The 27894-nt window shown below is 38.3% G+C and overlaps 1 protein-coding gene and 1 long non-coding RNA gene across 4 annotated transcripts in view; one reads left to right on the top strand and one right to left on the bottom strand.

Moving 5' to 3' along the window:
* The window catches only part of SLC35A3 (solute carrier family 35 member A3), a 35257-nt gene extending 9045 nt beyond the window's left edge, over positions 1–26212 (top strand). Inside the window, exons 1-8 of one of the 3 annotated variants that reach the window (XM_030572645.1) lie at positions 11936–12429; positions 15912–16116; positions 17248–17402; positions 17483–17605; positions 18277–18448; positions 20979–21097; positions 23051–23184; positions 24025–26212. In XM_030572645.1, coding sequence (XP_030428505.1) covers positions 12385–12429; positions 15912–16116; positions 17248–17402; positions 17483–17605; positions 18277–18448; positions 20979–21097; positions 23051–23184; positions 24025–24115 — 1044 coding nt within the window. In that variant the 5' untranslated portion in view covers positions 11936–12384 and the 3' untranslated portion in view covers positions 24116–26212. Of the gene's footprint in view, positions 1–11923; positions 12430–15911; positions 16117–17247; positions 17403–17482; positions 17606–18276; positions 18449–19012; positions 19237–20978; positions 21098–23050; positions 23185–24024 lie in introns of those variants that run through there. The other 2 variants (XM_030572646.1, XR_004001601.1) reach the window with 2 other exon arrangements.
* On the bottom strand, positions 508–27643 carry LOC115656222. The gene is made up of 5 exons (XR_004001602.1): positions 26589–27643; positions 22121–22406; positions 11672–11820; positions 10106–11114; positions 508–934 (listed from the first exon to the last, which is right to left on the bottom strand). It is a non-coding gene; the product is annotated as an uncharacterized LOC115656222 (long non-coding RNA).
* Between the last annotated feature and the right edge of the window lie 251 nt (positions 27644–27894).

The following is a 27894-nucleotide window of genomic DNA, read 5'->3' as shown; positions in this document are numbered from 1 at the left end:
CATGTTATCTAATATGGGCGGAAGAGTAAAATGTCAGAGTTGGACTGGAGTTTAGGGAGAAAGAAAAGGCACATATGACACTGTACAGAGAAATTGCATTTGAAAATGGATCCTTCAAATTGTATGTACCAGAAGCTTCATACTCTGTGCATTGCATCAGTTTTTAGTAGAATTCAGACAGGTTTGCTTCCTCTCAGTTTTTCTTCTTCATTTTCCCTTCCTTGTTTGCCCAAGTCTTGTTAATAGCATTTCTCTCTGAGCTAAGAGGTGAAAACATTATCTAAAAGTTGTATCTGTTCTTATCAGTTTAATATTTGTCAACTGTGGCGTTAACAACTCAAATAACAAGGAGTCTGGTGGCACCTTAAAGACTAACAGATTCATTTGGGCATAAGCTTTCGTGGGTTAAAAAACTTCACTTCTTCTGTTGCATCTGAAGAAATGAGGTTTTTTACCCATGAAAGCTTATACTCAAATAAATCTGTTAGTCTTTAAGGTGCCACCAGGCTCCTTGTTGTTAGTCTGTATCCACAAAAACACAGCTACCCCCCGGATTATCAACAACTCAGTTCATGTCCCTCTTTTGTCTTCCATTTTCTGGAAATGCAGACACAGGTGATATGCACAGACCTGTTTAACTTGAAAGAATTTACAAACTTTTTTTCACCTTTTATTTATTAACTTTCTTTAATATATTGTGGTGAGGTGCAGAACCTGAACCATAGTTAAACTTACCCTCTGCTTTACTCAGGTCCTGAATCTGCAGTTCTCTACTGTCTCACTTTTTGCAGAAATGCAGGTGTCTTGATTAAATGTTTTCTTGTTTTAATTTTTTTTTTCTGTGCAAAAACACACTGATAGTCAAATGCACTAACATTCCAGCGGAGCAGAACATCCTGTCACTCAACGCTTATGTTCTAAAAGAGCCTCAACCCTGGAAATGTCAGATGAATTTAGTTTTTAGCCATCCTGAGTGCAGCTTATGTTAGCATATAATTGTCACTGTGAAGGCTGAAAATGTAACAATAGGAACAATTTGAGACTGTTTTATTTATTTTAAAATTTAACTTACAGTAAAACAAAAAAGAAAGATAGGAGAGTAACAAAAGATATTTTCTTGCCAAACATTTTTTGTGAATCAGTACAAAGTAGTTTAAACATTGACTCCAGCTCTCTGTTGTGGCACATGAAACAATGTTAACACACACTTTGTGTTTACTCTATGCTGTCGTTTTGTGATCTACAGCCACAAACTAAGACCTTAATCTTGCAAGCTGTTACTGGTGTGTGAAAACCTGTAGCTGCCTGGAGTCCCAGGGTCTGCCCACATGGTATGTGTTGCAGGATTAGAGTCTAAAATGGAAATAAAGATGCCTTCACTATTTTTTTTTAAATGTCCCTGGTTCAATCAATACGGGAGCATTTTGAGGATGCATCAGTGATTGTCAATGTTAAGTGCACTCTTATGTGTAGACAGAATTTTATGACGATGTCACCAGCATGCTTTACTTCCAGACTGAATTAAAGAGGTGCTAACCTCCTATAGTTTAAATTGCCTTAGTCTCTAAAGACTTGATCCTCAAAAGTACAGTGTGGCTGCCATTCCTGATGAGGCCTTTGTGAGATGTAGACTTTAAACTTGTGAATTAATTATATATAAATCCCAGGGCCTGACAGAAAATGACAGTTAAAGGAATTGCAAATGGATGATAGCTAATAATAAAAGTAAGGAAATAATTATTATAATTATAGGAAGAATAGAGCGAGAATTTTCTTAATCTTTATAGAGCTGCTTTTGAGTACTGTATTAGTCATTTTATAACTGAGAACAAGACACTCAGATTTTTCTCAACTTGTAGTGATAATAGTCTCACTTTTACAAATGCTTAATATCAGAATGTGAAAGTCACGGATGCATTGGAATTTGTAACAAATTCATTATTTAAATCTACTTTTATAATGTTTTTGGGACTCAGGAATATGAAATATAGTTACTGCTGCAAAACAGAGCATGTAAGTTCAGAAGTTTTTCACAACTACCACAAAGGTTTTGTGTCTTTTGTACTCTTGCTACATCTAATTTAATGTTTCTGATTTCAGTAAAACTGACATTTTGTTACTTGGCTGAGGAAAATATGAATCAGTAGTAGTACAGTAATTCCTCACTTAATGTCCTCCCACTTAACGTTGTTTCAAAGTTATGTCACTGCTCAATTAGGGAACATGCTCATTTAAAGTTGTGCAGTGCTCCCTTATAATGTCGCTTGGCTGCCTGCTCTGTCCACTGCTTGTAAGATTCTGTGGAAGAGCAGTGACTTTATAAGGGAGCATTGCACAAGTTCCTCTTCTCTGCCTCCTCCCACTCCCTCCCAGCACTTCCCCCGCCGCCAAACAGCTGTTTGGCAGGATGTAGGACTTTCTGGGTGGGAGGGGGAGGAGCAGGGAAGCACCATGTCTCCATTCCTCCCCCTCCCTCCCAGAAAGTCCTAAGCGCGGCCAAACAGCTGTTTGGTGGCACTTAGGACTTGGGCAGTGGAAGGGGAAGAGAAGGAGTGGGGATGTGGCTGCTCCGGAGAGGAGGTGGAGTGGAGGTGGGTAGAGGTGAGCCTGGAGTGTTGCGAGGCCAGGAAGAGGCAGGCCTGGAGCATCCCCCGGCAAAGTCGGTGCCTATTCTTCCCTGGGGAAGCTGCTGCTGTGAAGGTGTTTCCTGGTGTCCTTGCCTGCAGTGGGCTGTGCCTGTGTGGGGTAAGCCAGGGGCACTTCCCAACCGCAGTACAGTACAGTATATGATACCTTTTGTCTGCCCATAAAAAGTTTCCTTGGAACCTAACCCCCTACATTTACATTAAATCTTATGGGAAAATTGGATTCGATTAACATTGTTTCACTTAAAGTTGCATTTTTCAGGAACATAACTAAGTGAGGAGTTACTGTAGTAGTATGATGTTTAATGTTGGTAGCTCAGTTATTTGGCAAGTTACTTCATGGTAAATCAATTAGTTTTATTTGGTGGTGTTATAGTCATTTGTAACTTTAACTGGCCCCTTTCTGCTTCTTATGACTTGTTAGCATTATGGATAACTTGCATTGTACTTTGGCTGTTCATCTGTGTAATATAGAATCATAGAACTGGAAGGGACCTCGAGAGGTCACCTAGTCCAATCCTCTGCCCTGAAGGCAGGACTAAGTATTATCTAAACCCTCCCTAGGTAATTTATTCTAGTGCTTAACCAGTCTGACAGTTAGGAAGTTTTTCCTAATGTCCAACCTAAGCCGCCCTTGCTGCAATTTAAGCCCATTGCTTCTTGTCCTATCCTCAGAGGTTAAGAAGAACAATTTTTCTCCTTCCGCCTTGTAACAACCTTTTATGTACTGGAAAACTGCAATCATGTCCCACCTCAGTCTTCTCTTCTCCAGACTAAACAAAGCCAATTTTTTAAATCTTCCATCATAGGTCATGTTTTCTAGACCTTTAATAATTTTTGTTGCTCTTCTCTGGACTTTCTCCAATTTGTCCGCATCTTTCCTGAAATGTGGCGCCCAGAACTGGACACTTCAGTTGAGGCCTAATCAGCGCGGAGTAGAGTGGAAGAATTACTTCTCATGTCTTACAGTACTCCTGCTAATACATCCCAGAATGATGTTTGCTTTTTTTGCAACAATGTTACACGTTGATTCATATTTAGCTTGTGATCCAGTATGACCTCCAGATCCCTTTCTGCAGTTCTCCTTCCTGGGAAGTTGTTTCCCATCTTGTATGTGTGCAACTGATCATTCCTTCCTAAGTGGAGTACTTTGCATTTCCTGATTGAATTTCATCCTATTTACTTAGACCATTTCTCCAGTTTGTCCAGATCATTTTGAATTTTAATCCTGTCCTCCAAAGCACTTGCAACCCATCCCAACTTGGTATCATCCACAAACTTTATAAGTATACTCTCTATTCCATTATCTAAATCATTGATGAAGATATTGAAAAGAACCAGAACTAATCCCTGCGGGACCCCACTTGTTAGGTCCCTCCAGCATGACTGCGAACCACTGACAACTACTCTCTAGGAATGATTTTTCAACCAGTTATGCACCCACCTTATAGTAGCCCCATCTAGATTGTATTTCCCTAGTTTGTTTATGAGAAGTTCATGTGAGACAGTATCAAAAGCCTTACTAAAGTCAAGATATACCTCATCTACCATTTCCCCACTATCCACAAGGCATGTTACCATATCAAAGAAAGCTATCAGGTTGGTTTGACATGATTTGTTCTTGACAATTCCATCCTGACTGTTATTTATCACCTCATTATCTTCTAGGTTTCTGCAAATTGATTTCTTCATTATTTGCTCCATTATCTTTTCGGGTACAGAAGTTAAGCTGACTGATCTGTAATTCCTGGGGTTGTCTTTATTTTCCTCTTTATAGATGGGCACTATATTTGCCCTTTTTCCACTCCTTTGGAATCTCTTCTGTCTTCCATGACTTTTCAAAGATAATTGCTAATGGCTTAGATATCTCCTCAGTCAGCTCCTTGAGTATTCTAGGATGCATTTCATCAGGCCCTGGTGATTTGAAGACATCTGACTTGTCTAAGTAATTTTTGACTTGTTCTTTCCTTATTTTAGACTTTGATCCTACCTCATTTTCACTGGTATTCACTGTGTTAGACATCCAATCACCACCAGCCTTCTTGGTGAAAACCAAAACGAAGTCATTAAGCACCTCTGCCATTTCCACATTTTCTGTTATTGTCTTTCCCCCCTCATTGAGTAATGCGCCTACTCTGTCATTGCTCTTCCTCTTGCTTCTAATGTATTTGTAAAATGTTTTCGTTACCCTTTATGTCCCTAGCTAGTTTGATCTCATTTTGTGTGTTGGCCTTTCTAATTTTGTCCCTGCATACTTGTGTTGTTTGTTTAAATTCATCCTTTGTAATTTGACTGAGTTTCCACTTTTTGTAGGACTCTTTTTTGAGTTTTAGATCATTGAAGATCGCCTGGTTAAGCCAGGGTGGTCTCTTGTTATACTTCCTATCTTTCGCAGTGGGATAGTTTTCTCTTGTGCCTTAATAATGTCTCTTTGAAAAACTGCCAACTGTCTTCAATTGTTTTTCCCCTTAGACTTGTTTCCCATGGGATTTCACCTACCAACTCCCTGAGTTTGCTAAACTCTGCCCTTTTGAAATCCACTGTCTTTATTGTGCTGTTCTCCCTCCTACCATTCCTTAGAATCATGAACTCTACTATTTCATGATCTCTTTCACCCAACCCAAACAGCAAAAATTAAGTTGTTTGTACACGCATGCGAGGAGCCTAGGTAACAAAATGGAGGAACTAGAGTTACTGGTGCAGGAAGTGAAACCAGATATTATAGGGATAACAGAAACATGGTTGAATAGTAGTCATGACTGGAGTACAAGTATTGAAGGGTATGTGCTGTTTAGGAAAGACAAAAATAAAGGCAGAGGTGGTGGAGTAGCATTGTATATCAATGATGAGGTAGATTCTAAAGAAATAAGTGATGGAATGGAGTCTGTCTGGGCAAAAATCACACTGGGGAAGAAAGCTACTAGATCCTCCCCTGGGATAGTGCTTGGGGTGTGCTATAGACCACTGGGATCTGATCTGGATATGGCTAGAGACCTCTTTAATGTTTTTAGTGAAGTAAATACTAATGAATTGTGTGATCATGGGAGACTTTAACTTCCCAGATATAGACTGGGGGACAAGTGCAAGTAATAATATAGTTCAGATTTTCCTGGATGCGATAGCTGATGGATTCCTTCACCAATAGTTGCTGAGCCAACAAGAGGGGATATCCTTTTATATTTGGTTTTGGTGAGTAGTGAGGACCTCATAGAAGAAATGGTTTTAGGGGACAACCTTGGTTCGAGCGATCATGAGCTAATTCAGTTCAGACTAAATGGCAGGATAAACAAAAATAGATCTGTGAGTAGGGTTTTTTATTTCAAAATGACTAACTTTAAAAAATTAAGGAAATTAGTTAGGGAAGCAGATTGGACTAAAGAACTTGTGGATCTAATGGAGGAGGAGGCCTGGAATTACTTCAGATCAAAGTTGAAGAAATTATCAGAAGCCTGGATCCCAAGAAAGGGACAAAAATTCATAGGCAGGAGTTGTAGATCAAGCTGGATGAGCAAGCATCTCAGAGAGGTGATTAAGAAAAAGCAGAAAGCCTACAAGGAGTGGAAGATGAGAGAGATCAGCAGGGAAAGCTACCTTATTGGGGTCAGAACATGTAGGGATAAAGTGAGGAAGGCCAAAAGCCATGTAGAGTTGGACCTTGCAAAGGGAATTAAAACCAATAGGTTCTATAACCAGGACCAGCTCTAGGCACCAGTAAAGCAAGCACGTGCTTGAGGTGGACATTTCCAGGGACAGCATTCTGGTTGTCGGCTGGGCTGGGCTGCGTGTCGCGCAGCAGCAGGGCCAGCAACCAGAGCGCGGCCAGCGAGAGCAGCGCAGAGGCGCTGGGACGCACGGGCCGGGAGCGTGGCAGCGAGCAAATGATGGCCAGGTAGTGCTCGAAGCTGAGGCAGCCCAGGCAGAAGGCGGAGGCGAACATGTTGAGCAGCACCTGGCAGCTGCTGAGCTTGCACAGCGCTGAGCCGAAGGGCCAATGGAAGCATGGCACCATGTAGGCGGCCCACAGCGGCAGGGTCACCACAAAGGCCAGGTCAGCCAGCACCAGGTTGCCAATGTAGGTGTCGGCGGAGCGGTATGGTGCTTGGCCTGCGGGTCCTCCCACACAATGAAGATCACCAGCCTTCTGCCCGACAACCACAGCACAAAGACCAGCATGTAGAGCACAGGCAGCAGCGAGGACACCTTCCAGTCTGCTGGCCACTCACACTGCATGCCTGGCCTGCTCTCGTTCGCCTCCCCATAGTAATAGTAGGGCTCGCCGCCCAGCGGGCCTGTGGCCACATCCTCCATGGCCCCGCATTGTGCTCCGCTGCTGTCTATAAAGGAGGCTCCCGCCACTGCCCCTACCCCCTGCGGCACACCCGGAGAGACACCCCCGGCAGCCGCTCTGCCAGCCCAGCCTTCTGGGGGCCAGGCTGTCCCAGGCTAGGGTCCTGCTCTCCTTCCCAGGCACACCCTGGTCCAGAATCCCAGCCCTTGACCCAGGCAGATCACTTCCCCCCACCCTTTCCAGAGGACCCCCACCCCCTGCCTCCCAGCACAGAGCAAAGCTTGAAGAGAGACAGAAAGGGAACAAGGGGGGCTCCTGTTTGCTTGGGATGGGGGCCGAGTAGAATCCTGGGGGAGCCAAAACAAAAAACAAAACAAAAAAAACCATTGCAAAGTGCAAACATGTAAAAGCCAAAAAAAAACCCCAAAAAAAACGGAGGGGCTTCCAGATTTTTTTGCTTGGGGCAGCAAAAAACCTAGAACCGGCCCTGTCTATAACCATATAAATAAGAAGAAAACAAAGAAAGAAGAAGTGAGACCGCTAAACACTGAGGATGAGCTGGAAGTTAAGGGTAGTCTAGGCATGTCCCAATATCTAAACAAATACTTTGCCTCAGTCTTTAATTAGGCTAATGAGGAGCTTAGGGATAATAGCAGGATGACAAATGGAAATGAGGATATGGAGGTAGATATTACCACATCCGAGGTGGAAGTCAAACTCGAACAGCTTAATGGGACTAAATCAGGGGCCAGATAATCTTAATCCAAGAATATTAAATATTAAACATGAAATTGCAAGCCCATTTGCAAGATTTTTTAATGAATCTGTAAACTCAGAGGTTGTATGACCGGAGAATTGCTAACATAGGTTCTATTTTTAAGAAAGGGGAAAAAAGTGATCCGAGTAACTACAGGCCTGTTAGTTTTGACATCTGTAGTATGCAAGGTCTTAGGAAAAAATTTGAAGGAGAAAGTAGTTAAAGATGTTGAGGTCAGAGGTAATTGGGACAAAATACAATATGGTTTTACGAAAGGTAGGTCATGCGAAACCAACCTGATCTCCTTCTTTGAGAAGGTAACAGATTTTTTTAGACAAAGGAAATGCCGTGGATCTAATTTACCTCGATTTCAGTAAGGCATTTGATACGGTTCCACATGGGGAATTATTAGTTAAATTGGAAAAGATGGGGATCAGTATGAAAATTGAAAGGTGGATAAGGAACTGGTTAAAGGGGAGACTACAACGGGTCATTCTGAAAGGTGAACCGTCAGGCTGGAAGGAGGTTACTAGTGGAGTTCCTCAGGGATTGATTTTGGGACCAATCTTATTTAATCTTTTTATTACTGATCTTGGCACAAAAAGTGGGAGTGTGGTAATAAAGTTTGTGGATGACACAAAGCTGGGAGGTATTGCTAACACGGAGAAGGACCAGAATATCATACAGGAAGATCTGGATGACCTTGTAAATTGGAGTAATAGTAATAGGATATAATTTAATAGTGAAAAGTGCAAGATCATGCGTTTAGGGATTAATAACATGAATTTTTGTTATAAACTGTGGACTCATCAATTGGAAGTAACAGAGGAGGAGAAGGACCTTGAAGTATTGGTTGATCACAGGATGACTATGAGCTGCTAATGTGATATGGCCGTTAAAAAAGCTAATGCAGTCTTGGGATGTGTCAGGCGAGGTATTTCCAGTAGAGATAGGGAGGTGTTAGTACCGTTATACAAGGCACTCTTGAGACCTCATCTGGAATACTGTGTGCAGGTCTGGTCTCCCATGTTTAAGAAGGATGAATTCAAACTGGATCAGGTACAGAGAAGGGTTACTAGGATGAGCCGAGCAATGGAAAACCTATCTTATGAAAGGAGACTCAAAGAGCTTGGCTTGTTTAGCCTAACCAAAAGAAGGCTGAGGGGAGATGTGATTGCTCTCTATAAATATATCAGAGGGATAAATACCAGGGAGGGAAAGGAATTATTTAAGCTCAGTACCAATGTGGACACAAGAACAAATGGATATAAACTGGCCATCAGGAAGTTTAGACTTGAAATTAGATAGTTTCTAGTCATCAGAGAAGTGAAGTTCTGGAACAGCCTTCCAAGGGGAGCAGTGGGGGCGAAAGACATATCTGGCTTCAAGACTAAGCTTGATAAGTTTATGGAGGGGATGATATGATGGGGTAGCCTAATTTTGGCAATTAATTGATCGTTGATTATTAATAGTAAATATGACCAATATAGGCCTGTGATGGGATGTTAGATGAGGTGGGATCTGAGTTACTACAGAGAATTCTTTCCTGGGTGTCTGGCTGGTCAGTCTTGCCCACATCCTCAGGGTTTAGCTGATTGCCATATTTGGGGTCGGGAAGGAATTTTCCTCCAGGGCAGATTGGCAGAGGCCCTGGGTGGTTTTTGCCTTCCTCTGCGGTATGGGGCACAGGTCACTTGCTGGAGGATTCTCTGCACCTTGAAGTCTTTAACCCATGATTTGAGGACTTTAGTAGCTCAGACATAGGTTAGGGGTTTATTACAGGAGAGCGTGGGTGAAATTCTGTGGCTTGCATTGTACGGAAGGTCAGACTAGACGATCATGATAGTCCCTTCTGACCTTAAAGTCTAAGAGTCTAAGTTGCCTTCCACTTTCAGATTCTCAACCAGTTCCTCCCTAATTGTCAAAATCAAATCTAGAACAACCTCTCCCCTAATAGTTTTCTCCAACTTCTGAAATAAAAAATTGTCTCCAATACATTCCAAGAATTCATTGTCTAATCTGTGCCCAGCTGTGTTATTTTCCCAACAAGTGTCTGGGTAGTTGAAGTTCCCCATCTCCCCCAACTCCTGTGCTTTGGATTATTTTGTTAGTTGTTAAAAAAAGCCTCATCAACCTCTTCTTCCTGGTTCTGTGGTCTGTAGTAGACCCCTGCCATAACATCACCCTTGTTTTTTCCCACTTTTATCCTTACCCAGAGACTTTCAGCAAGTCTGTCTCTCATTTGTCTCAACCTCAGTCCAAGTGTATACATTTTTAATATGTAAGGCAACACAACCTCTCTTTTTTCCCTACCTGTCCTTCCTGAGCAAGCTGTACCCTTCTATACCACTATTCCAGTCATGTGTGTAATGTTGTCATGCATATATAATGTTGTCACAGTGCTTTCTCTTTTACCTTTTCATTGGGGCACTCCTTGTTTCAGTATTCTCTTCTTGCACTCACCACTTCTCTTTTTAATATTCCTGAAACAGTGTTTCTCAGATTGTAAAGCTGGCCTTTCTGGAGAAGTTTCACAAAATGATGTGTAGGTGAGCTGTGGTAAGTTTGGGAAGAGGAATACAACAATTCAGCTTAAACTATTCAAATCTAATGAAGGATATTGAATAATTTTGGATAATCAGAACACTGTCAGTGTGAGTGATAGACACAGGAGCAAGGAACCCGAAGTCAGATTTGAAATTTGGATAATCGTGGTTAACTGTAGTCGTTGTTGTTTAGTTCTTGCCAAAAATAGAACCCAGGATTATTTTGTACTGACTCCTCTATATATGATTTCTCTCTCTGTAGCGGCCAAATTGAAAATGACCCAGCAAAAAAGGATCAGCCTGCCTGCATTCACATCATTGAGATATATCTCCCAAAACAATTTATTTTCTAATTTTTCCCCACAAAATACTTGTGTAACAATAAAAAACAGTTTTGCAACATGAGAGGCCTCACTACTCTTTCAGTGTTTCAGAAAGAAATGCTGTGAGAGCTAGCAGAGCTGAGCGCAGAGTACTGGGCTTCCTGATAGACAGTAGGCCAAATGTTCATTCCTGTGGAAAGTGTAAGTAAATAAGCTTTGTTTTGGGCATTTTCTGTGAGGATCTGGGAGGACAGAATCTTGTTCCTTCCTAAGCTGTATAGCACCAGTGGAGGTGCTCACATTGCTACTTCAGCAACTGCCACAGCCTTTGAACTCTCCGCCAACTGAAGTTGGCAATCATGGAATTGCTGCTGATGCCCCTGCTTTCAAAATCCCTTGAGTGGTATGATATGCAGAGTTGCCACATATCATTGTTCTATGGCACATAGGACAGGGACTAAGTTGTCCTATGCAGCATCTCTGCAGCTGGGACTCGCATTCAGTGCTGATTTTGCTGCTCTTGGAGCTTTCTGCAGATCTTCTACAGGAATTGACCTTTAGTGAGCAAACAATGTATAGCTTACTAAAACTGGATAGAGTACATATAAAACACTTGATGAGGCCATACTACTCGGACATGAAACTGCTGCTGAGTCCCTCCATCCTAAAGGATGTTGGGGGCCTTTTTAAGGGCCACGTCTGGGAAATTCTGTGGAGGATTCCAGCCTCTTGATGCTCCTGCAAAAGGAGTTTGGGGCAGGGCTCCTGAGACCAATGAAGTGTAAGGCAAAAGAAGAAAGGTATGATTTTCACACTTGTTAAAATCCTAGTGTAGATAATGCATTTTGTAGTTTTATCATGTTGGTTGGTTGAGGTAAACCCTGGCGGGAGCCTGGTTTTCCTCAACCAGCTGACGTAGGAAAACTGCAAATTGCCTTGTGTGTGCTAGGATGTTTACACAGGGTTAAAAACAGACTTTTTCCCTCATGAAGTCAAAGTACCTATGCCACCAAATTCCTAGCTTTGATTAACCCCTCCCTCGGCCTTAGGTGCTGCTGGCAGCCACTGCTGTTTTAATGTCTTGCAAAGTGCTGAGCAGACTAGCAACTCACCTAAGCATATGCTTGACTCCAAGTGTGTGAGTAGTCCCACTGAAGCCAATGAAACTATTCAGATGCTCCAAAGTTCAGTACCCATTTATGTGTTTCAATGGATCCAAGTCCAATTTGCACTGAGTTGTACAAGCTGATATGTGATCCTTCTGGAAAAGAAAAAGAAAGACACAAAGCAAAGCTAATAAGCTTACTGGCAAGTTGGAAAGGTGAATGCGTGGGTGATTTATTGAAATACGTAAGTTCAATTGTTACACAATTCCTGGCATGTGACTTATCTGATATATAGAACCAGCCCTACCGTCTAGAATTCAGTGAGATTATTGTGTACAAACCTGTGTTGCTGAACACTGCTGAGGCCACTTTTCATGGAATCTATCCTAAATTCAACTCTTAACTCCGAGAACATTTTTTTTTTCTCTATATCACTGACCATACTTAGGGTTGTTGTGGGTTTTTTTGTTGAGGTTTTTTTTTCTTTGCATCATTTGTAAAACTGTGTGACTTCTTCAGGGAATTATGAAATGCAAATATGACATTCTACTGCTACTACCGTTTTGAGGCACTTTATCCAATTTTAAAATCTGCTTGGAAGGAGTGTGGCAGGGGAAGAATTGGTTGAAAAAAATAACCCAAGGATTTGTAACCAATTTTAAGGAGGCATTGCTTAAATAAATAATGTTACAATCTTAAAATTTCTGTTTTCTGGAATCATGGCAGCTAATGAACAGAAGATTGTACTACAAAACAACATTTCTGTATGTATTTTTCACATTTGTCTAGTGTATGTTTGTTTTGTTTTTAATGGAAAAGTTTTGTGATGGTATTTGTGATGCTGAATATTAACTTAACAGTCATCATAGCTAAACCATTAGTGCTATTTTTAAATTACATAATAAAATGATATGTTTCAATAAATGGAAATGGGCAGTATTTACTGATGATATGACCCATTTTAAAGATCATCCCAGAGCACTGTTCAAAACTTCATTTGTAGGGATGACCTGTATTTCAGTATTGCTTTGCTAGTTCCCAGAATACAGAAGTTGACTATCAAAGGATTCTGCAAAGGTCTTTATTCTAATTTATATGTATTTATTTCAAAGGAATTTGTTCAGAAGCATTTTGATTATGAGATTTAAAAGTTTTTTGGAAAAAACTTATCCGTAAATGTATTTTAGGAGAAACCCATATTCTCTTTAACCATCTAATGGTGATTGTGGTGCCAGATCCCAAACACTCCTTGTTAAAAGAAAGGATGGGTACCGTAGAAGGTAGGAGGAATTGTTTGGTGTGAATGAAAATGATAATTGGCAAAACTCTCATATTAATATGCAAGATCACCTTCATCCAAAAAAAGAATAAGAAAATATGGTGGCTTAGAATTCATACAATGTAATATGAAATTAATTTCATAGAATACTACTGGGTTTCAGCCCTAAGATCTGCTGGCTTCAGAAGCAATCTAATACAACATGGACACACTGTAATCCCACACCTAGGAAAATAAAATGGGGAAATATTAGGTCTCTTCTATACTGGGAAAATTAGCTCCTCTGTTTCATCATCAGTGTAGCTTCACTATGCCAGCAACAGTGAAGGCTGTAGTGTAGACAGGACTCAGGTGTTTGTCATCTGTATAGCCTCCACCATTGCTACTACAGGTGGAAAGTTATCCAAGTTTTCTTTGTGTAGCAGCCTAAGAATAATGTGCTTATCTCTCAAACTCAAGTGCTGCGTTCTACACCATTCCAGGTGTCAAAAACTCCAAGTACAGAAATCTTCAGCTTTACCTTAACATCTTCTCTAATATAGTACATCTCCAATGCACTGAAGATATAAAAATGTTGGAGTAGCATAAAACTTAATTTAATGTAAAATTATGTAAATAAATGATATTGTAGTAACATTCATTTTCATATTTAGTTAAATAACTCAGTTTTTGCATTTATCTAAAGCTGCTAAAAAATCTTCAGTCTGCCTTACCCGATTGCCACAGCGTTGAGGTCAGACTTGCTGCAAAGTACATAGGGTCTTTATATTGCTCAGTTCTGGTTGACGATCAACCAGTTAATTTTCAACACCAGTAGTCTTGTATTGCCTCTTACTCCAGAAGTTTTTCTACTTAATTTATTGAAGTAAATAGCACAAACAGTACAAATGGGCTTTTTACAAAAATGTGTGCAGCCAGATACTACATACTGCAAATAATCTTAGTGCCCAGAGAACAGAAATGCAGTTAATCTCCATCTGTGGCTGAATGGTTACAAATCTTGTCAAATTTTTGTTGTTTCCTTAAGTACCCACATTTTATAGCCACTTTACATATTTACCTGGAAAAAATCCATCTAAACTCTGAGATACCATATCTATATAAGACAGAATTATATTAATAATACAGCTGTGCAGATCTGGGAAAGAATAACTAGTTTTATAAAATATATTTTGACACAGAACTGCAGTCATTTTAAAATAGCTTTAATTTCAGGTGCAAATTTTCAAAGGTACTTGCATATTTTCTACATGTTCAGCTTTACACACAACGCCAGATACTTGCAAGTCAAGAATTATATATCACCTGTGTGAGCATATGCACCTCTCCACCTTGTGCATGCATTGGGCATTGCATATATCAAGCACAGAAACTTAAAAATGTGGACCAGAATGACTTGTCTTGAATTTTACTCTTTTTGTTTATTCTACTTGTATGCTCATGGACTTCCTTTTTTTAATCTTTTTTAAAATATTATGATTTTGGTTCAATATACAAATAGCGAATGCTGTAATTGGTACGTTTTCCATGGAACGTAAAGTTGATGTGTCTTCAGTATGAATCTATTTGTATGGTAAGCATTCATAGCTAATAACTGGGAGGAGTAGAAGAAAATGAAGCAACTATAATGTACTTAATTCCAGTGATACTGTTCTGGATTTCCTTGTTAACACGAAGCATTTTGCTAGTTCTCCTAAAACAGGCCTAATCATCTCTCTTGCCGTCTGTACTAGGTACTGCTTAGCTCAGATCTGATAAATACAGTGCTTAAAGTGATGGTAGTAGCCAGAGGCCTATATACTTTATGATTCCTGATGTTGATTCAGCTTCACTGGTGTAATCCAGTATTAGCTTCAGTGAATTTTCATACTTTAGACAGGACATTTAGGCTTTGCCACTTGCTGATGTATTTGCAGAATTGGGTCTTTGTTCTTTTCATCTTACTGATATGATGTAATTGAAGTTACACCTGTAGTTTCAGTGTTGGCCTTTCTGGAGCCTACATTGTTTGACAGACAGATGAATTTTCAGTACAGGGATTATGTTTCATCAACACTGATTATAACTGCAGTTACTGTAAATGTAGTTAGTAACTATTGTACTGTGAAACATGTTAAATGTGCATAAGTGTTGGCAGGTTTAGGGCCTCTCAACATTTCAAGTGTTTTTAAAGTAGAAATTTGAGGGACTATCTTAGTGACTACTATTTGGTCTCTAATTGGTAAATTAGAAGATATATGTAGAAATGTACATGTACAGTGGGAGAACCTGCATTAATAGTTACAGTAAAGATGTCTGTGAAATTTTTCATTACCCAGAGCAAATATAAGGAATATTTAATTTTAATACAATAATCAGCATATTGGTTCTGACATCATTGCAATGTTTGTTGTTGGATCTATATTCTTCTAATCTATAATCATGTATTATGAAAAGCATTTAAGGTTTTTAGGCTTTTATATCCTTTTTTATTAACATTGTCAAATTAGATTTATTTATTTCAATAGATCTTTGAATGTGCAAGGAACCGTTCTATTCATGACTGCCATGTTACTATACTAAACCTTATTATGTGGAATATTTACTTTCTGTAATCTCTTAAGTATCAAAGTCCTATTTAAACACGTTTATTCCACCCTTGATTGGAATGAAGTCTTGCATAGTAATAGTAAAAACTGAGTGAGAATCAAGAGCATTATTATTGCAGGTGTTTCTTATGTAATAAAGATTATTCTTCCTAAAACTCTGGTAGTATCACCATGCGTTATTTTACTACATACAGTCCCCTGGAAATGAATTCATTCTTTACACCATTGTTTTCTGATTAGGGAATTCGATAGACAAACTCTCTCTCAATTCCCTTCAGTAGCTATGTTCCCTGGATACCCTTTAAAAATGCTAATTCACAGAGAAACTGTCTGGTTTTGGTTTTAACTTTTAATTTTTTTCCTTTTTATTCTGTTTCAGGAAACTGAAAGTCAAGCAATGTCTACCAATTTAAAATACCTTTCCTTGGGGATCTTGGTCTTTCAGACTACTAGTTTAGTTTTGACTATGCGATATTCTCGGACATTGAAAGAGGAAGGACCTCGTTACTTATCCTCTACTGCAGTAGTTGTTGCTGAATTTTTGAAGATTATGGCCTGCATTTTATTGGTCTACAAAGACAGCAGTATGTTTCAGATTTTAATCTAGAAGTAGCTTTCCTATATTTACCAATTGTTGTATTTCAATGACAACTGGAAAAACAGGTGCTCGAATGCTGTGATAAGGAGCTATGTGAATGCCAAGATAGAGAGAACAAAAGATTGCCCTTCCCATGTCAAAATATGTGAAAAGATCTAAAACCATTTCTATGAGAAAGTTAACCTACAAGCAGGAAAGACTTCTTCTGTTTTGTACTTCATACCTAAGCACGCAGTATAATCTTTTGTAAATTTTGTATAAATATATACCCAAAAGATTCCACTTGACAGGTCATGGATGTAGGGCAAGAACTGTTGTCCTGGTAACAGGCCTGCACCTTCTGTTCACCCAGAAAGCATCTCTAGAGAAGAATGAGTAGGAGTAGGAGAAAGGGAAGGCACAAAGCTGTAGATGTGCTAGAAGCATAAGTGACAAATGCAGGAGCCACAGTGAGGTCATGCAAGCATGAAAGGAGAGAAGCTGTTTCAGTATTATAGAAAGAAGCCCAATATCTAAGATCAAAATAACTTTCTATATTTTCAAACTCACTTTAGTTCTCACATTGTATGCTTTATATAGCACAATCATTTTCCTCTTTCCAGAATCTCAATATCTTGTCCTTAGTTTTCAACCCTCAAACAAAAATCTTCCCATTTGGTTCAAGTGACACATCCATAAACACATAAGGGGTTTTCATAAGCTTAGTATAAATTTAAAGAAAAGATTGAGCTGCAAAATGAAGCGATGTTGAAGTTTCAAGTGGAAAGATTTCTACTTTTTTTTTTTTTTTTTTTAGGAAGCCTTATTAAATTCTTAGTCACAGAAATTGTAATCAGCATAGGATTTGTGAACATTATTTTGGATAATTGTTTCAGCTTTAGTATTTTGGGCTAATGCGGACACTTTGTATGATAGCAAGTATCAGGAGTTGCATGCCTTTATAGAATAAATGTAAAAATCTGAGAAAGATCATACAGCATTTTGAGTTTTCTGAAGACAAAAGTTGTCATAAAAAGTGTGTAGCAATCTAAAAAAAACTGTTACAATTTGTAGCCCTCCCGTTTTCCCTCTCTCTTTTTTTTTTAATCTTTATTTATTTTATTGTTTCTTTGAATAGAGTGCAATTTACGGGCTCTGAACAGAGTGTTACGTGATGAAATCCTTAACAAGCCTATGGAAACACTTAAACTTGCTATTCCATCAGGGATTTATACTCTCCAGAATAACTTGCTGTATGTAGCACTGTCAAATCTAGATGCAGCCACTTACCAGGTATTGTGTTTTTAGATTTTGCCATGATTGTGCAGACAAAAAACAGGTTGTATAGTGATAACTTTATTTTGTCTTTTCAGGTCACATATCAATTAAAAATTCTTACTACCGCATTATTTTCTGTGTCCATGCTAAGTAAGAAATTAGGTGTATACCAATGGTTATCATTAGTGATTTTGATGACGGGAGTTGCATTTGTACAGGTAAATATAGTATGTGTCTAAGTTATTTGGGATTTCTTTTATTCTTTTTATTAAGGAACACAAGTATTTGAGTGTAGGTAATTATATTGTGCTCCTGGAACTAATTGAGTCAAATACAAAGTTTCCAAAATTTCCAGGGTAGAATCATAGGATAGGAGAGTTTGCAGAGATGGATTAAATTTTTTTTGTCTGCTCTGAAGTTTGAGTTACTTTTGATTTTTTTAACCTCTTACAGTTCTTAAGAAACTTTTCAGTATGTATTTGCCTACAGCCTTGCATCATTTTTTATAAAATAATAAACATTATACACACAAACACTATACATAATATCTGTCCTCCTGCCATTCATAAGATATCTTGGGTGAAATCCTGGCCCTGTAGAAGCTAGTGTGAGTTTTGCTGTTAATTTCAGTGAGCACAGAATTTTATCCCTTATTCAACAAGATACAAAGGAAAAAATTTTAACAGTAGATTTAGTGAAATGTTCAAAAATATGTGATAACAGAATATAAGACTTTACAATCGTGCAATAAACCTCTCTGCATTTATCAGCAGTACAGAGCCTTGATAGAAAACAAACGTGCATTCTATAAACATTAAAACTTAATTTTATGAAATAATTTGTATCATTTTTTTAAAATGTACACACATTGTTTTGTTTTTACACTTAGTGGCCCTCAGATTCTCAAGCAACAACTACTAAAGAGTTGTCAGCAGGATCTCAATTTGTTGGTCTTATAGCAGTCCTTATAGCCTGCTTTTCAAGTGGATTTGCTGGGGTTTATTTTGAGAAAATTTTAAAAGAAACCAAACAGTCTGTCTGGATCAGAAACATCCAACTTGGTAAGTCCAGTTTTGGTCATTTAAAAAGGAGATACTGCGTTCAGATGAACAGTGAACAAAATTCAGATATACAGTAAAATAAGTATAATCATATTTTATCATGCTGTGGATAATCAGATTATTACATAAACATTTAGCAAGTTTGAGATCTGTTTTTCTAACATTAACACCAGGAGTTGCATCCTGCTCTAAACTCACTTATTGTATTTAACTTGCTAATTCAACATTTGTAAGTCTGTTTACTTTGATTTAAAATGGAGACTAACTGGTTCTAGAGAACAACTGGAATATAGCCAGTTGAATTTGGACTGTGGAGCATTTGAAATAAACGTATCCTATGTGACTTATTTGAAAGATGGTGTGATTTGTCTCATAAAGTAATTAAGTAATATGTGTCCAGTAATATGAATCCAACACGTTTCATAAACACTGAATTGATTTAAAAAGTATGGACACCATCTAACAAGGTTTTTATAGAATTTAGACATACAGTAGAACAAAACAAATGTTTAAAGCTATGTTTGTGTAAGAATTTAAACATAACCCCTATATCTCTGACTATAGGAATTAGAGACTGACATTTTTAAAGACACAGTGAACTCCTTCATTACCCGCATTTGTTCACATGTGTGAACTATGACCCTAGCTCTTCATTATCCTCATCTATTGCATGCTCTATCTCTCTCACACCACCCATCTCAAAAGGGATTCTGAATCCCCTGGAAACTGGCTTTTGAAGATGACGGGGACAATCTATTCTGAACTGGCTTTTAAACCAGTTTCCTCACGTGAGTGAAAAACGGCAATACCTCCCCTTGTTCCCCTGCCTCTTAACGGGTTGTAGAAGGAGACACTCTTCTAGCAGGCAGAGGATGGACATATAATTTCCATCTATTGCAACTGTAGTCGAAGTATTTACATTTAAGTAAATGCCTCCATCAGGATTTGAACTCTTTTATTTTTCCTTTGAGCTCTCCTTGTTGCAATGAAGTGAACTAAAAATATTCATAATTTCTCTAGAATATAGAGAAGAGTGTTATAAGATTTGAATACCCTTTGAAAAGGTATTTTAATTTAGGGAACTGTATATATTCTGCCTCTTTCAAAATAGAGGGAAAATTAATGCACCTGTTTACTTATGGTTACTTACTGATGTATAGATTTGAACAGTCGTCTTAATTTATTTTCTGGTTCCTTTCCTCCTGCTTAACAGGAAAACAGGATTCACTATACTTCTAACTGTCTACACACACACACACATGTCAGGTCTGAATACATGAGTTATGCTTACTGTCTCTTAGGGTCGCACAGATTTGATCTCACCCACCCTTTTCATGGTATAGAATTTGGGTGGAGGGTGAGAAACTTGCACTGAATCTTGGGTTTTCAGATGTGGACCCCAATCATAATCCAGGTACTTTGTAGGGGAACCCATGTTTATTTGAACCAGGCCAAGTCTAAAATTTAACTAAAACTCTGGAGTCATCCTCACTGTAAGGAACTAACAGCAGAACACACATTTGAAATGATTGCAAAGTAAATATTCATAACTATATTGAAAAGTGATGATTCTTTGATAAATTGTTCTGAAGATTTTCTTCTACAGTGCAGAAAGGAATCTACAAAAACAGTCTGATGTTGTCCCTGGTCTCCCTCTCCCCCCCATCCCCCAATGTTCCATTACTTGGTGTACAAGAACAATTACAGTCTTAAAACAGGGTTTTAAAGTGCCTGTATGGGGTAATGATACTTTGAGCTATGAGTTTAAATTTGAGGTTTATAATAGTGAAAGGCATGTCAGCTTTTTCAGAAAAATATTTAACATTTTCAGTTGTTTTAACTTAAGCTGATGGAATAATTTGAATAATGTCTGATTTATGTAAAATGTTTAGAAATTTTTTAAGTTGTCTATTCAGAAATTAAAGGAATATTAGTCACAATTTCCTTTTCAAATATTTTTCTAAAATTTGTAAAATACATGATTACTATCTAATGGATTTTTTTCTCATCATTTATTTCTGTAGTAGAAGTAATGCTCTAACACTTCCAACTCCAATGCAAACACAACATTCAGGAGAAATTCTGTAACAGCAAACGAGTTTATGAAAGAACTTTTTAAAAAATATAAGGAAACAACTTTTAAGTTTCTTAAAGGTTCATTATAAACTGACAATAATATTTAAAATATTAAAATCCTTTGAGAGTATCTTTTTAAAAAATTAAATCCATACACCAAAGTTATCTGCTTATATGTAAAGCAATGTAGGCCAAGAATACATCAGTCATAACTGAAATGATCAAAATCTATTATAAGAGGAAAAACTATTTAAAAAAAAAAGTTCCTGTCGGATCCACTGGTTGGATTTAAACATGGTTATTATATTGCAAACCAAAGCCTGATATTGAGACTTGATTTACGTGGGCAGACCCCAGTAGTTATGCAGATCCAGTTATAGGAATGGGGACCCTCCTCCCACCGTTTTTTTGTTTGTTTGTTTCAAGCTTTCAAGTCTGTCTTTTTATCTTTTAGGATTTTTTGGTAGCATATTTGGATTGATGGGTGTGTACATATATGATGGAGAACTTCTGTCAAAGAATGGATTTTTTCAAGGATATAACAAACTTACCTGGATAGTTGTAGTTCTACAGGTAATGTATCTAAACCCATATGCCTACATAAAAGACACTTGGGAATCTATTTCCCCATAAATGCTTGGGGAAATTACACTGGTAGTTCCCATTAATGCTAATAGGAATTTTGCAAGTAAATGTCCCTTGCATCGGTGGCAAAATAGACCTCTAAATAGAGAAATTGCAAATTATCAGTCCAAGCATTGAGTTATCAAACATTCTGCACAATAAAATTCTGTAACTATTGATTTTGTAATATTAAAAACAGATAAATAAAGAAAATAAAGCGTACCAGCAATTATGCAACCCACCCTAATAACCAACTTTATGAGCCAAAAATGTACACCCACTCACTAGTAATGTCCTCTTGATAACATAATCGCTGATCCCTTATTCTACAGAAAGAGTTCTGTTGTCAATTGCTTTCATGGCGGGTGCAAGGATGTTTTGCGCCCTAGGCTCCTTCCCCCCGCCCCCCGGCCTGTGGAGCCATGTGGCAGCTCCCCACCCCAGCTCACTTCTGCTCCGCCTCCTCCCTGAGCATACCGTCACCGCTCCACTTCTCGCGCCTCCCAGGCTTGTGGCGCCAATCATCTGTTTGGCACTGCAAGCCAGGGAGGGAGAGAAGCAGAGTAGGGCGGCTCTGGGGAGGAGGCAGAGCAGAGGTAAGCTGGGGCGGGGAGCAGTTCCCTTGCATGCTGCGCCCCCCTCTTACTTGTTGCAGGCGATCCTCCCTGCCCCAGGTCCTTCCCCCTAAATGCCACCGCCGGCTAGGGGAGCAAAAGATCAGGCCACCGTGGTTGCCGCCGAAGGATCCGAAATGCCACCCCCCAAATGCTAGCACCCTAGGCGACCACCTATGTCGTCTAATGGGTTGCACCGGCCCTGATTGCTTTCATCCACCATAGATACAATGGCATAAAATATACCTAATGCCTTTATACATAGCTAAAAACTTTTTAAGAAATGTGTGCAAAGATTTTGAAATAGATGTTACCACTGAAATAATCAATTACATATCACAGTTTCAGATAACAGCACCTTTAATTTCTGTCTGTGGTCTTCTGAAGGAATGCCCTCTCAGGTCTCAGGCCTTTAGCCTTCAGCTCTCCTCTGATCAGGGGCCTGCATCCCCACTATCTTCTGACCAGGATTTTAGGCTGCAGCTGCCTGTAGTTGCATTCTGATTCTCTGCAAGCATGTCTGGCCAGTGTCTAACTCTTTCTCTCTGCTTTCTCGACAAGGACAATGTTCTTATCAGTGGTTAGTGTTCTTATTAGTGGTTACAAGTTACCACACAGCTCTTTCAAAGCGGAGCTCATTCAGTCTAGGATATAAAATGTTAAGAGAAAATTTATAAAATGAAAACAGGATCTCAAGCACTTGGCCGTAGCTCCCCGTCAGTCTTGTGGAGACCCTGACAAGATTCCAGACTTTAAGTGAACCCTTCAATATGGTTGAGTCCTCCCTTATAGAAAAGGTCATGTCCTTTTGCCGAATCAGAAAGAAAACCTTTTAGACTGTTTACACTCAGCCTTTATATCCCAAAGGCCTTTGCCTCCAAGCCTCCCAAAAACAGGTAAAACCAGTCATTGTCCCTTCCTCTTCAGGCAACCCAAGCCTCAAGGGCCTGAGAGTCTGCATAGCCAGCTTTGGGATTTTACAGTAATTGCCCCCTAGTAATTCCAGAAGCCAAAGGAAGCCTCACCCTGTGAGTTAGGAACATACGAATACATATCGCATGTATTGATACAAAGGTCTATAAATACTCCACTGGCTCATATCTTGCTCATCTCATTATAATGGTCTTTGAAATTTTCATGTTTTCAGGGCCTGGCTCAAACACACTGATTAACGTTTCATAACTTTAAATACAATAGTCTGAAGATAGGTCTGTGTTTGCCATATCTGTCATTTTAAAAAATATCTAAAATATGTGCTAATCTTAAATGTGTTTCAAACTTTTTGCAGGCACTGGGAGGCCTTGTGATTGCTGCTGTTATAAAATATGCAGACAATATTTTGAAAGGATTTGCAACATCTTTGTCAATTATATTGTCAACGTTGATCTCCTATTTCTGGCTGCAAGATTTTGTCCCAACCAGGTGAGTTATTTTCCATGCATACGTGAATATAAAAGTTGCTGAAAAATTTAGATGCTTAATGAGTATTGGTATATATAGAAGAATGGTTGAAATTATTTTTGAAGGGATTAGATGGATTCCTGAGCTAAAATACAGAGTTAAGGATTCTGGACTTCATTTAATAACATTTTGCTTAAGTATTGTAGTATAGGTGACAATATTATGTTTTCTCTGAGAGCTCTCCAAGCAGAGCCCAGGAAGTGATGTAGAATGGAACTTCCTGCTGCTGTTTTTCTCTAAGCACTCTGCCCTGATCTTTCCCCCTTCCCAACCCACATGCTTTTCAGCTTGGTCTTTTCCTTCCTCTCTCTTCCCTGTTTGCCACCCCCTGTTATTTCAGCTTCCCTAAATGTTTGTTCAAGTATGTGGTTTCTCTCTGCCTGTCCCCCCCCCACCCCTTTTTAGTTTGTCCTCTCTTTATCTTATCTTTGTCTGGTTCCACTTTTTTTGTTTGTTTGTTTGTTTTTTATCTTTAGCTGGTTCTACCCCGCCAGGTCCTCAGTTTTTACCTTGTCCCTCCAAAATTTCTGTCCTTTCCCCATTCCCAATTTTACACTTCACTGTTTTTGACTTCACTGTTGATAGGTTCGGGCTTCTTTGTTTCTTTCCATCTCTCCCTATTCTCATAGTTTAAGAATAATAGATGAGTCAGTTGCCAGTTCATTTCAAATTGAAGGAACGTATTTTCCCCCCACTAGAAATAACATAGAGAATGAATGTTATTTCTTTTGACCAGATAATATAAATACAATTGTACTGACTGCAAAGGGTTACTTCTTTTTCCCCCCCTATTCCATTCAGTGTCTTTTTCTTTGGAACCATTCTTGTGATAGCAGCTACATTCCTATATGGTTATGATCCAAAACCTGCAGGCAATCCTATCAAGGCATAACAGATTTCGTTATCAACCTGTTTCTCAAGACTGTGCATTAGGGACCTCAACAAGAATTCCTTATGAAAGATTTCATCATGCACTGGAAGGAAAGGATCACTACACTGAATCTGAGCAAGAACATGTTAATGGTTTTGGAGAACCAAAGGGTTAAAGACAGAAAATAATGTATGTAAAGCTGATGGAAAAAAAAAATAAAGGGGAAAGCCTAGTGCAAGTTGCTTATAAAAACTTGAAAGGAACAAAATGTTTCCAAGTAACTACAATTAGGAATGTTTACAGCTTGAACTTGAGGTTATATTAGATGATTTTACTGTTTTGATTGCTGCAGAAATATATCCTATGCACTCTTTGCAAGAGCACATGACAATATTTGTCAAACTGTATCTGTTTTTGCAAATTGATTATATTTAATGTTAGTAAATGTGTTTTTAACTGTTTATCTATAGAGATCAAATTGAATATAATGGTTTTGATTAGGGGTTCCTTATTAAAGCTGTGAAGACTGTGATTGAAAGACATTTTCACACATATCCAAGATTTTTATATTTATGGAAGGCTGATTTTAATAAACAGAAATCTGAATTCTGTTGCTTAACTATATAAAGTTTTTATAAGGTCAAGCTTCTGACCTAAATCTGTAAAAAAGAGAAATTCAGAGTTGGGGCTAGACATTCCAAAGTTAACTAAGGTGGTCACTAGTTTTATAAGCCATCTAATAACTCCACATGAACACCCGCCATAGATTCCAGCAATTACCTGGCTCAATGGCATTGGTGTTAATGATGGAGTGCTTGCTTGGATAACATTCATTCCTTTATCCCTATTGATATAAATCAACTTCTGAGTATTATCTTAAAGTAGTTTTCATGTTTTGTTTCCTTTGGAGATTTTTTTTTTAAATTGTTTTTGTTTTTTGGAAACCTTAACAAATAAATGTTTTAAATTATTGTTATCTTTTACAACTTGTTTTGGATCCATTATGGTATATAATGTATATACCGTAATGTACCATATTACAAATGTTTTTTTAAATGGGTGTTAACTCATAAGAATTCCTCCAAGGCTGTTTCAGTACATTTTTATATAATGGCTTGTTTAGAGATTTTTTTGTTTCCAGTGTGACTGAACCAATAGCTAAATGAGTCTTCTGGAGCTATGCAGTCTAGTGTTAGAATTACATAATTAGGAAACATGCTGATTATAGTAAACAAGAAAATCATGGAGAATAGTTACTGTGTAATAGATAAATAAAAACATATATTATCTTTTTTTTACCTAAAAATACCAAAAGCAATTAGACCATGTTATGGACAAATCTCTTGCTAAATTATTTACATATACCTATTTGTTCCACTCATATTGTTCCATCTTCCCCCCCACACACACCTTCCCCAAAAGCTTAAAAATAAATTGTTTTCATAAGATCTTTTATGACAAGTATTAATGTGAAGTGACTCCTCATCTAAGTATTACACTTGTGAAAGTATAAATTTTTAATAGAAATGTTGACAGTCCCTTACCTGTAGCATCATAGATAGTGAAAATCAAAGTATTTAATGTCACCACACGTACGGGTCAGCAGAAATTAAAATTGTTATGACAGAAGAGTTTTAAAAAATGCTTACCAGAGTATTGCAACCAGTTTTCCAAAATGTTTTAGTAATGGACTAATAGAGAATTCTACAGAAAATGTGGTAAAATGCCATGAGATTTTAAAGTAAACTATTATAACGGAGAAGGCAAAAATCATTCTTATTTTCAGCAGGTAAGAATAATGATTTTTTTCTAGGTAACGATATGGATTTGACTTTAATTGAACTTTTGTGTTTACTACAAGGGAAATAGAATAGAGGACTCCCAAAATGCATGCAAGTGGTTGAACTAGAGATACTATTGGCTCTAAGATCTATGGATGGTTGTTATGTTTTGTGATCTCCAGATCAAGGAATATCATACCTTCAAGACTAATCTTATAGGTTTCATAAAGTGATTTACAAACTGGATCACTTCACTCAACACTGAAATGCACTGCTGAGGTAAAGTGTGGTAACTAGCAGTGCACAGCAATACTTACATAGCAGTTTAGGACAGGAAGTGAAAGATGCCTCATCTTCTTGAAACTGCATAAGGAATTTATGTAGTTGGAATACAGTTACGTGAATTGGAACTTGGCCAGGACAATAATATCCTCAATTTCATGATATTTATAGCAGTGGTAATTAACAGGTCACTTCTATTGACTAATCCATTGAGAAACTTCTTTCAATTTGAAGAAAAGCAAGGGAACGTGTATTAGGGGAGGAACTAGAGTCAAAAGGCACTGTGTTGTCAGACCCTAGACAGTGATTGGCAGGGTTTGTTGTAAGAAATCCAGTCTTGCTCTTTCACCCAGGGCTGAACCAATATCACAACAAGCATCAGTTTAAAGGGAGGAACAGACACATATGACACTGTGAATAAAATAGGTCACCTCCAGGCTTTGGAAAACATCTCTCTGCTGCATTAAGAGGCAAATCCTGTTCCTGAGATAAGTGGAACCAATGCGGTTGCTGTGGAAAGGAATAGGACAGGATTTGAAGAGGTTACACAGGTTGTCTACATCTCATGGGTGAAGCAATGTTGTCCGGAGGGCACAGTTACACTTTCTCACAGGAATAGTTTCAGAGCCAGGTAGGATGACATGCAACTGTGGATCCACTGGCCAGCACAGTACAGGAATTGCAGAACCATGGCCATTGCAGAGCATTCAGAAGCCTGGAAAGTAGCAAGGACATGGTGTGCTTTACACATATACCAAAGCTAATTTTTAGCGCACAGACTAGCTTTCTGACCCATCTTTTCATTCTTTAGAATAGCTGATTGATTAATTTAGTTTGTATATTTAGGTAGCTTATGTATACTTAGTACCAAGCTTTTATTTTAATATTTATAAAGTTATAATGCAGTATTTATCTACAACAACATGAATGTGTGATCATTTGTTTTTTGAAAGGCACGCAGTATGGAATTACCAGTATTTTATTTAATACTGTGTTTGGAAATCACCTTAGGACCTCTAGCATGTGCAGCAACAGTAAACTATCAGGCCAGCTAGAACAAAAGAAAAGCAGCATAGCTTAAAACTACTGATATATTGAATTTATCCCGCAAGTGAAATAAACCAGCAGCTCAGTGGTGGAAAAAATGTGAGGTTAAAAAAATACATTTTCTTCACAAATTGACATAATCTATCCACAAGTGCCCATTAAAACTCTTGTGTCACAGAGAATTCAAATAAGTTTGCTTTTAGCTTTATTAAACTTACTTGTTTTTGACAAAGTACAACACAGTTGCTCTGTCACCAAGAATTTTGAAACCTGTGGGTAGATCATTAGATTAGTGTTCTAGTTCTTAATTTTATAAAATAACTTGTGTTTCCTGTGTTTTTTACCTTTTTGTTTCCTTTCTCTTCATGAAATGGATATTGTGTTTGGCATTATACTTGCTTTTCAGTTACTTAGACCAGTTTCACATGCAGTTAATTAAAAAAACTAAAGAAATGCAGTATGTGTTTGGGGAACATATAATTGTTTGGCGGGGGGTAAACTTATTTTCATGGGTATAATTTAGAAGTAGTAGTTGGTTGGCTTTTTTTGTTCAACTGTTTTTCAATTGACAAATCAATCTTGGCATTTGTTATGCCACCGGTTCTCAAACTTTAGCAACCCGAGGACCCTTTTAAATCCTACCATCCTACCCTTCCCCGTCCCTCTTCAGGGACCTCCTACCCTTCCCCG

This window comes from Gopherus evgoodei, chromosome 8, assembly GCF_007399415.2.
Source record: "Gopherus evgoodei ecotype Sinaloan lineage chromosome 8, rGopEvg1_v1.p, whole genome shotgun sequence".
Classification (NCBI taxonomy): domain Eukaryota; kingdom Metazoa; phylum Chordata; order Testudines; family Testudinidae; genus Gopherus; species Gopherus evgoodei.
This window is presented reverse-complemented; position numbering and strand designations above follow the sequence as displayed.